The sequence below is a fragment of the Psammomys obesus genome, unplaced genomic scaffold (assembly GCF_907164565.1).
Source record: "Psammomys obesus unplaced genomic scaffold, mPsaObe1.curated_primary_1811, whole genome shotgun sequence".
Lineage (NCBI taxonomy): Eukaryota > Metazoa > Chordata > Mammalia > Rodentia > Muridae > Psammomys > Psammomys obesus.
In genome coordinates this window covers 578-11,904 of record NW_026590895.1, presented here as the reverse complement: position 1 = coordinate 11,904, position 11,327 = coordinate 578, and the positions used below count along the sequence as shown (strand labels likewise).

General features: G+C 36.9%; 1 protein-coding gene across 1 annotated transcript; it reads right to left on the bottom strand.

The window, feature by feature from the left end:
• Window positions 1-368: 368 nt before the first annotated feature.
• LOC129678489 (rap guanine nucleotide exchange factor 6-like) lies at window positions 369-9,859 on the bottom strand (the record flags this gene model as incomplete). Its single annotated transcript, XM_055609289.1, has 4 exons — window positions 369-477; window positions 5,051-5,254; window positions 6,400-6,507; window positions 9,695-9,859. Coding segments are annotated over 4 exons (586 nt in total), but the record flags the coding sequence as incomplete, so codon positions are not given.
• Between the last annotated feature and the right edge of the window lie 1,468 nt (window positions 9,860-11,327).

Genomic DNA, 11,327 nt, shown 5'->3' with positions numbered 1-11,327 from the left:
GCTTTGTAGAAGTGAGTGAACTCAGAGATACACCTGCCTCTGCCTACCTAAGTGTTGAAATTAAGGTGTGTTCTACCATGACCAGCTGACTTCCAAGTTTTATTAAAGTCATTCAAGTATTAATATTGTACTCTGCATTGTATAATATACAATAGGAGCTCAATAGATACTTTATACAGGACTGAGGTTCTAACTCTATTTGTATGAAATTTAGATTATGTAAAAATGATAGACTATAAAATCCTAATAATAGCATCTTACATAATAAAATTTGTTTTACTATTTTCTACATTACTGAATCGACTTAGCTTTTCTATTTACACAAAATAAAGTAAAACCTCACCTCAGTGGCTTACAACAAAACTTACCAAAAATGTTGGTCTTCACAGTAAGTGCAAGGTGAGTATTATTCTTCAAAATTTCAAGAGCTTTAACAAATGTAATATTCTCAAAGTTTTGCCCATTGACTTCCATTATCTTGAAGATATTTTAAAAATACAAATTAAGAGAGAAATAGTATTAGTCACATTTACGATCTTAAAAGTTTAATAGTAGAAAAACCAAACAGAACTGGAATAAATCACACCATATGTGACCAATGCCTATTGTTTTAGAAAGACTATTATTTTTCCCCTGTACTGCATAATTTCCAAATCTTCCATTTTATGTATTTTAAAAGGTCATTTTCTTTGTGTTCCCAAATGAAATGGCTCAGTAGTTAAGAGCAATAACTGCTCTGGCAATTGATGCAGGTTCAGTTTCCGCTCCCATGGTGCCTCACAACCATCCATAATTCCAATCGATCTAGGTGATCCAACACTTTCTTCTGGCTTCTGCTGGCATCAGGCAGGCATACCATGCAAAGACATTTAGGCAAAACACTCATACACATAAAATAAACCTAAAAAGGGGGGCTGCTAAGATGGATACTGGAGAGATGGTTCGGTGGCTAGGGTGCTTGCCAACAAGCCAGAATTTGATCCCCAGCTGGGTGTGGAGGTGCATGCCTGTGATCCCAGTACTCAGAAGATACAGAGGCAGGCGGATTGCTGTGAGTTCAGCCTGTTCTACCAAGTCTAGGATGGCGAGGTCTACACAGAGAAATCCTGTCTTGAAAAAAACAAAAACAAACAACAACAGAATTTGATCCTCAGAACCCACACAGTGAAAGGAGAGAACGGACTTCTTGGCCGTCCACACATGGATCATAGCCTATGTATGTGAACAAGATCACACACACACAAAACATAATAAACAATACATATGACAGTTTATAAGAAAAATTTTAATTATGTCTAGTAAGCTAGAAGAAAATACTACTTATATACGTATACATATACAGATTTTAGTCAAATAGTCTAAAGGAAAATTTAGTATATTTCAAGGTAAAATAGTTCATGCTAATGCTCAATGTAACCATGCATGCCTGTAATCCCAATACTAAGGCAGAAGGATCAAAAATTCAGGGCTATAAATTCAGGCTCTGTCTTAAGACAAGGAGGTGGAAATCACAACTCTAAATATATTTACTATCTTTTTTTAAAAATTAATAAAAGAACCTGCCAGCCCACCAAAAGCAGCATTACTGTGACAGTTTTTATTTTCCTTGGTTGTACCCCACTACCACATTAAAAGCTTATGGGATTGGGGGTGGGGAAGCAAATCCCAAGGGAAAAGAAAAAGATAAAAATCTATTGAACAAATATTTTGGCTCTGTTGTTCTCCTTGTGGAGACACTGTCTCCTCTAGGTCTTCCTATCTCCCTCTTCTACCATAAAGATTCCTGCATTCTGGCCAAAGATTGGCTATGAGTCTCAGTATCTTCTTCAATACCCTCATGAGTAGAGTCTTTCAGAGGGCCTCTGTGGAAGGCTCCTGTCCTGTTCCATGACTTTCCTACTTCTGATGTCCATCTGTTTGCCCTTCTGAATGAGGACTAAGCATCTTCCCTAGGGTCCTCCTCCTTGCTTCTTTAGGTGTACAGATTTTAGTATGTTTATCCTATATTATATGTCTAATATCCACTTATAAGTGAGTATATATTGTGTGTGTCTTTCTGCTTCTGGGTTACCTCACCCAGGATGATCTTTTCTAGTTCCCACCATTTGCCTACAAATTTCATGATGTCCTTGTGTTTAATTGCTGAGTAGTATTCCAGTGTGTAAATATACCACACTTTTTGTATCCATTTCTCCATTGAGGGACATTGGGGTTGTTTCCAGATGCTGGCTATTAGAAATAAAGCTGCTATGAACATAGCTGAGCAAATGTCCTTATTGAATGGTGGGGTCCAGAGGCTTGCAAGGACAGAAACTCCAACCAAAGACCATGCATGGAAGGGACATAGACCTCCTGTTCAAAGGAAGCCCATAGGCTGCTCAGTCTCCAAGTGGGCTCCCTAGTAAGGGGTACAGGGGCTGTCTCTGACATGAACTCAGTGGCTGGTACTTTGATCATCTCCCCTGAAGGTGCAGCCTTGTGAGGCCACAGATGATGATGATGTGATGATGATGCAGCCAGTGTTTATGAGACCTGATAAGCTAGGGTCAGACAGAAGGGTAGGAGGTCCTCCCCATCAGGGGACTAGGGGAGGGGCATAGGGGTAGAAGGGGAAGGGTGGGTGGGGCTGGGAGGAGATGAGGGAGGGGCTGCAGCAGGGATACAAAGTGAATAAATTGTAAAAATAAATATATAAATAAAATTGAATTTAAAAAAATCTGATGAACAAAAATTCATCAGCAAACAAACAATTAAGCAGTAAACTGACATAAACATTTCCAAAGAGGAAGAGGACACAAACAACATATTAGGAAAAAGAAAAAAACAACAGAAGCAAAATCCAGAATTTTAAAAAGACATTTCAGGCCCAATGTGATGCTATAGACCTATACTTCCAATGGTCAGGAGGCAGAGGCATTTGGATCCCTGAGTCTGAGGCCAGCCTGGTCTACAGAGCGAGTTCCAGGTCAGTCAGGGTTACATAGTGAGACTCTGTCTCAAAAATAAAATAAAACGAAACGAAACAAAACAAATGACCCATGCATACATACCAACATGCAATGGCAAAGAGATCTACAGTATGTAGTATGTATTTAATATGCAATATGAAGAGATCTACATATTAACAACTCTCAACAACTTGAATGTCAAGGACAGAGAATAAAGATGTGTGTGTACAGGAATCAGTAGTATAAAAGGGCTTGCTTTTTACTTCTATTAGGCAACAATATGATAATGTGATATTTTTCTGCAACTTCAATGTAAAATCACTGTTACCACAGAGCTTTATACCACACTAAACAAAAACACTTTCAAATATATATACATACAAATATATACAGTCTGGAAAATGAGTAGTAATAGGGACACATGATCTAGATACAGTGGACATGAGTGTGGGAGGAAGGATGGAAGAAGGAAAACCATAATAAATTTCATTGTTAAAAATGTAGTTTTTTTATTCCACTGCCTCCCACCTGATGTGAGAAATAATATTTTAAAATGTTTTATAATAAAATACTCGAAAAACCATAATGATAATACTAATTCTAAAACACTGGCTGTTAGATATTTTTAATGAATAGACTGAAGAAATGGTGATATTAAAAAATTTCCTTACAAAAAAAATCAAAGGATTACTAGTATTTTATTATTACTATTTTTTGACAGGGTCTCACTGTGTAGGTAGCTCTAGCGGGCCTGGAACTGAGCAATTTGCCTGTCTTTGCATCACCACATCCTACTGTACCCACCAGCTTCTGACAGTCTGGGCACTGTAGGATGTTTAGTGACCTCTATTCACTATGCACCAGCAACAGTCCTTAGGTTTTGATACCCAAACAATATTTTAAGGGCTGAAAATATATTGTAGTAGAATACAGTGCTCACCTAGCATGAGTGGGGCCCTATGACAGCACCCCTATGGCATAATGTCAATAAACCAAACCAAACAATAACAACAACAAACTCTAACAACCACAACAAAAATGTGTTCACATGTCTATTTTTAGACACTGCCAAATGATGGTCATTTTGTATGTGAATAGAAAGAAAACAACTCTGGTGTATATGAGAATCATCTATAGAGCTCTTTAAAAAGTATAGATTACTGGGGCAAGGATGAAAGTTGGTGGTAAAGCACTGGTCTCACATTAGAAAGTCATGGTCTGATCTCTAGTATTAAAAAAAAAAAAAAAAAATCGCAACAAGTCCCCAGACCTTTTTTTTTAATCTCAGCACCTGGGAGGCAGAGGATCTCTGAGTTAAAGGGCAGGTTTGTCTATTACATACTGAATTCAAGGACAGTGTTACAAAGTAAGATCTGGTCTAAAAACCAAACAGCAAAACAACAACAAAAACCAAATTAGAAAACAAAAAACCCCAATTCCTCTCATGTTTCAATTTTTCTTGGTTTTTCACCTAGTTTACTTTGCTTATTAAATGTAGCTATGAACATTAGTTAATTTGATGCCATCACTTAATCTTCAGGCACTTACATTTGAAAGTACTATCGAGCATCTATTCCATCAAACTTGCAAGGGTGCTAGTTCATGCATATCTTTCTGCAATATTCTGTAGTTGCCAGGGTTAAGTTTCCTAATCCTTGGGAAATAGGAAGGGCCATTCAAAGGTGGTTATACTGATTGAGCCTTGTAGAATACATGGTTTTCAACCATACGATAAAGAAAACTTCCATCAAAAGTAATGAATAAATGATAAATATTTTGAAAATAAACCTTATTTAAGTATTTATACTAGGACTGGGGAAATAGCTGGATGGAAAAGCAAGGACCTGATTTCCTGGTGTTTGGGAAGGTAGAGACAGGTGGATCCCTGAAGCTTGCTGAGCAGCTACCCTAGGCAACTTGGTAAGCTCAAGGCCACTGAAGCTGTCAAGGAAAAAAAGAAAAATGCAGACACACACACACACACACACACACACACTCTCTCTCTCTCTCTCTCTCTCTCCATCTCAAAACTAACCCCTCCCCCAAAGAAAAGAGACAAAAAGTAACATAGTATTTATAAAAGTGTGGGATTAAATACTTACCTGATCACCCCGTTTCAGTCCTGCATCAGCAGCCTTGCTACCAGGTTCTACTCCTTCTACAAAGACCCCAAATCCCTTCTCACTGCCTCCATTAAGGCTGAAGTGCAGCGGGGACTCTCGGGATGCCTTCTGCAGCACTACTTGCCTCCACTTAGCCTTTGCAGCACAGGCAATATTCAAGAGCCTAAGGTGACCATTCATTTTCTGTGAAGCAGAAAAGATTAAAATGTACCTATTCTTACAGGTTGTAAAATAGTCTACAATGATTAGGACTAGAACTAAAAAACCACACAAACTACAGACCATGTGAGCTAGGTAAACAAAACTGGGAAGGAGACTTCCATCCCAGGGCACTCAACAAAACTTCTTAACAGGGTAATAAAAGACTTTTAAATAATGAAAGCTATTCCTGAATCTTCTGAATTCTTACTGTATTATCTTGCATACCTCCTGGTATGCAAAATCAAAGCAGACTCTTCTAAAATTTTATTAAAAAATTAGAATGACTTACTATTGTGTAATATTCAGACACATTCAAGTTTTCCGTATCTTCAAAAAATTTTAATTCTTTTGTAAACTCAATAAATTCTAATTTGAAGTTCTATCCCTAGTTTAATATTTAATGATTCTCAAAAAGGTAATATAACAAATGCTTGTGAACATGATGTGGCTCTAATAAAACGATAAAGATTTCTTTTCCTCTAGGGCAGTTATCAAAATTTACACTTGTACGTAATAGCTTTGAGTGGGAGATTTCAATAAATATTTGATTATTTGTTGGGGGTGGGAGCAAATCCATAACTCAATCTCACCTTCCAATGTCTCTTAAATAGCTACACTCTGGCACTGCAAGAGATAAATGATGTTGGTGTGCCTCAATGGTCCATCAGTCAAGTTCCCCAATCTCTGTTTCATGCTTCCTCATTCTGCACAGAGCAGATATGCTGCAGCAAAGTCTACAGGAACTGAGGGGTAAAAAGGGACCAAAGCTGATACTTTCTTCTTTTTGTGTTCAACTCAACCTGCTTACGCTCCAGAAACTATGCTTCTGAGTAGTTTCTCTGTGGCAGTTTTAAGGGTTACCTCACATTCTTCACATAATCTCCCCAAATTGGAGATTAACACTTTCCTACTGAGATTTAAGGCATAAAGCTTAGTACACATTCTAACAAGAGGCTAGTTCCAAAACAAAAGGAAGCATGGAAGGAACATGGCTTTTTATTTTGGTGAGGACTTGTCATCCTGCAACAGACATGTGAGACAATGAAAACTGTTCTGAATTGCTGTTCTTGCTGAGGAAGTAGGGACAACCCTGAATTATAAAAACAATAAATTCTTTTGAGCCTTACTGTATCTTCTAGATTTTTTTCAAATTCTTCTAGAAATCGAGTCATAGCAGGATCACCTTCAAAATCATTAAAATGATTATTTACCCACAAGAGTACAATCCGGGTCACCTGTGGAAACAAGAGAAAGCACACAGTTATGAGGCATTCCTCTGCTTGGCTGAGTTTCCTATACACAAAAGGCTTATTCTAACAGAGGCACAATTTAATTTCAGCATATGTTTTCTCTGGTTCAGCGAGAAGACATAGACTGGGATATGTATTTCATAGTGTCTTAAACACAAGCCTCTGTCTGCCCTAAGTGCAGACAGTAATTTCAATCAAAATACATCATTAAAAGTGTTCCTACAGTTTAAAATGCATCTGACCAAAACACTGAAGAAAAACAAATCTAAAACTTCACTACACGTCAAATTTGTAACATGCTGAGTTAATTTTTAACTTAAGCTGTAGAACAAAGTGAACTAAGAAATGTGGGGTTAGAGAGAGGGCTCAGTGTATAAAGTGACCACTATGACAGCATAAGGATCTGAATTCAGGTCCTTAGCACTACAAATCAGGTGTGGTGGCACACACCTGTAGGTCCGGTGCCAGGAGGTGGAGACAGGATAATCTTGGGAACTTGATGGCCAGCCAATGGATGTCTCCAGTCCAGTTTAAGATCTTGTATCAATAATGTAGCGGGTAAAAAGGATGCTAGCCTCCACATCTTCATGGGCATGTGGTCCTCCATACACACAAGTACCCACTCCCACATAAAACTAATAAATATAAGTGGATTTGAATACTGTGTCTAATAAAGTCATTAATGACTCACACTCCAAAATTTGTGACAGGATACCCATAATATCACCATTTTAAGCAGTCTAAAGCACACACTTCAGTGGCATTTAGTATATCTAACAATGTCACATAGTTATTACATGAAGTTCATTCTTTATCATAGCTGTTTTCAACCTGTGGGTCATGACCCCTTTAGCAAACCTTTATGTCCAGAAACATTTATATTATGATTCAAAGTTACAGTTATGGTAAGTAACAAAAATAATTTTATGGTAACCACAATGTGAGGAACTGTATTAAAAAGATGCAGCATTAGGAAGGTGGAGAACCACTGATTTATAACCTCAAAAGAAGAATCCATATTCATTAAGGAATGTGTTCTCACTCTGAACCCTTTTGCCACTGAAAGTTAGCACTGATCTTGACTTCTGTCTCCGTGGATTTTTCCTACATCAGATATTTCATAGGCACTGACTCGTGTAACAGGCAGCTGTTTATGACTGTTTTCTTTCACTTAGCACTTCATTTTTAGGCATATTTATTTTACTGCCATACATGGTTATCCCCGATAAATTTTGGGTTGCTCCCACCTTTTGACAATTATTAATAGTGCTATGAGTATTTGTGTCTAAGTTTTTGCTTGCAAACTTGTTTTCTTATTTTCCAGTCATTTGTTCATTTTTCAGTCATGTTGCTTGTCTTTCTATCCTTCAGTTTTTAAGAGTTCTTTATTCTGGTTAATAAATCTTTATCACATTTATGATCTGCAAATCTATATGTTGTTTTATGGAATGTTTTGCTTTGTCCATTTTCATATATGTGTGTGGAGTATACATGTGCATGTCTGAGGTTGATGTTGGAAATTATCTTCCATCATTTTTCTACCTTATTCACTGAGTCAGAGTCTTTCAATCAAACCCATAACTTGCTGATATGTCCAGTCTTGCAGGTCAGCTTACACTGGGGAAGCCCCAACTCTACCTTCTGAGGCTGGAATTATAGGCTAGTTGCCATGGCCACCTGGCATTTACTTGGTTTCTGGGGATCAAACTCCTGTTCTCAGCCTTAACAAGCAAAGTGTTTTCATCACTGGGCCATCTCCCAAGTCTCTATCTTGTGCATCTTGATAGTACTTTTTGATACAGAAAAATATTTTAATATTGGAAGTTCTGCTTATCTGTCTTTTCTCTTTTATGCTTTGGGTATCCATCTGTAGAACTAAAGCCAATTAGTCTAAGCACAATGTAGTTTTAGTTCTTAAATTGTTTTCGCTTATTACTAGTGTATATGTTCATGATACATGTGTGAGGTACATGTGCTATGGTGTGTATTAAAGTCAGAGAAAAACATTATAGAGCTGGTTTTCTCCTTTCACCTGTATGTGTGTTTTGAAGTTTGAACTCAGGTCTCCAGGTTGTTATGATTCTGCAGCAAGTATCAATATCTACCGAGCCATTCTGCTAGCCTCAAATTTGCAGCAATGGTCTTACATCAGTTGGGTGGTGGAACTCCAGGCATGTGCCTCCTCATATAGCTACTAATGTTGTTCCTATACTTAGGTCTCTGATCTCTTTTGAATGAATTTTTGGTTATCCATCTGCAGAACTAACGTCATTAGTCTAAGTGTATGAAAGGGTCCAGCTTTTTCATAAATATATCTAACTATTTCTAAATTATGTTTTGGTTCATTTCCTAAGCACTTCTTTATTTTCTTCAGGGCTGAAGTATTTGCATCTAATTCTAAAACATGGGTGGTAGTGGTGGAAGGGAAAGGCTACAATTTTGGATGCCTTCGAAAAATAAAATTTATAATTTGCCCACATATAATTTATCTTTACAATGTAATTCAGAAAGGCATACCAGGAAAATATGACCCTACTTTTACTACTTTCTGAAAACAATTTATTTCCAACCAATATGATGAGGTGTCTTTCCATTAATTGTACAGACATCCCATGAAATAAGCTAAAATTATTAATTGAAAAAAGCAAACTATTGTTTGCTCTTTAGTTAAAAAAAAAAACAAAACAACACAACAACAACAACAACAAAATCAAACAAACCCAAAGACAGATTAAAATACACTACAGGAAAGAAACTAGATGCTGACAAACATTTCAGATTATAGAATCTGTAACTCAGAAAAGCTTAGATGGTCTTATCCTAAGATCTATCTTCTCAAAAAGTTCATTTGTAGAGTATTAATTAAAACTAAACACCCTTATGCTTTATTTATCTGTACAAACTACTACCATGGTTCCCAAGTTTATAGCCAGCTGTAATGGTCTTACTTCAGTTTCTGATTTCTGTATTTTTATTCACATCACCAAGGTTATTTTATTAGGAAAATGACTAGACATGTCTGCACTGACTCACTAAGTTATTTAGGTGACCTTATTTTTTTCATTAAAAAACAACAACAAAAACCCCACTTGATCTATTAAGTGTAAAAGTGTATGTTGATAAAATCTACAAGTTAAAGTTAAGTCGATGCTTTTCATATTTACGAACCAACCTTATCCCTTAAGCTGTCAATCTTAAACCATTCCAAAAGCTTGATCCCAACATCCAAAGGACTTTCAAGAAATGTTCTATAAGTTAATAGGAAATCTTCTATGTATGTTGGGTCCACAATAGAATGTTCTTCTATCAAATGCATGATGAGACGCTCAGGTGTTGCCTAAAAATCCAAGGAAAGAAAAGAAAAAGATAAAACTTCAAGGAGTCAAGTAGTACTTCAAATTACTCTCCTTTGTGGCCACCTTAAAAGCCTACTGGTGGAAGAATACAGTCTTTAGATTGTAACTCGGTAGTAGCCAGAGGCTTAAAATTAAGATATCTGCTCAGATATGCTTGTTTCCAATGGCATTTCATCATCATAGTACCTAGGAAATGTACTGACATAACAATTACTGTTACTTCTGCTACAATAGGGCATGTAATGACTGTCCAAGGCAAAGAAAACAAACAGAAATAAAGAAGCAAGCAAGCAAGCTTTCTTCCATATTTAATCCACCTCAAACTCTTCTGTCTACAGGAATAACACAAACACACACACACACACACACACACACACACACACCTTACTGAGTTTCTGAACCAGTGTTAACTTATTAGACCTTACAGATTAAAAAAAATTATTTTTTGGTGTTTGTATGTTGAGGCCACAGTACAACCTTTAAAGCACGTGTCTTTATCATTTTGAGACAGTCTCATTGGCCTGGGACTTGCCAAGTAGGCAATGCTTTGTTTTATAAATGTGGGTTCTGAGGAGTAAACTGAAGGTCTTCTTGATTGTGAGGTGAATATTTTACCAACTGTGCTACCATTGTAGCCCTGGTCTGTTCCCTTTTCTAAAAGTAGGTAAACAGAACATACATAAAAAGAAAAATACTCAGTTAGATATAAAAGCAATTGTGGGGCTGGAGAGATTACTCAGTGGTTAAGAGCACTTGTTGCAGAGGACTTGGGTTTGGTTCCTGGCACCCATATCGTAGCTCATAACCATCTCTTCCTCCAGTTCAGGCGATCCAATGCTCTTTTCTGACCTCTGTAGTCACAGCACATACGCAATGCACATATATACATGCAGGCAAAGCACTAGTATACATAAAATAAAATTTAAAAATCTGTGATCCTTATGTTTAAACTTTAATTTTCTGCAACCATACAAATAATCAATCACAACATCTGTATAGTAAATATATAAACACACTGACAATATTGTTATCTTAGAAGTTTTCCCCCCAAACACACCCAATGCTAACAAGATATATAGATCACTTCTCTTGAAGGTACTCGGGGGTAAGAAAGACTTTATATAACTAACTTACAGCATAGATACTATAGGTTATTCCTCTTCTTACCCTCAAAAATATGAAGTCTAAAATTATCAAAATGGGTTTGTTATTTAGGTTTAGGAAATTTATGTGCTCTTGGGGTGTACATAGCTAAGTCAGTGTGGTAACTGACCAAGCTTAAAGAAAGAACATTGTCCTGTTTGCCTAAATCAGTAGATAAGAGTCTCTACAGAATCTGGGCTACACATTGAAAAATTTGAAGAGCCCATTACCATGCAGAAGTATGTCACCAATGTTCACAGTAGCAACCAAGAAAACTGGGTATCTGCAGAGAGAATCACACTCTGG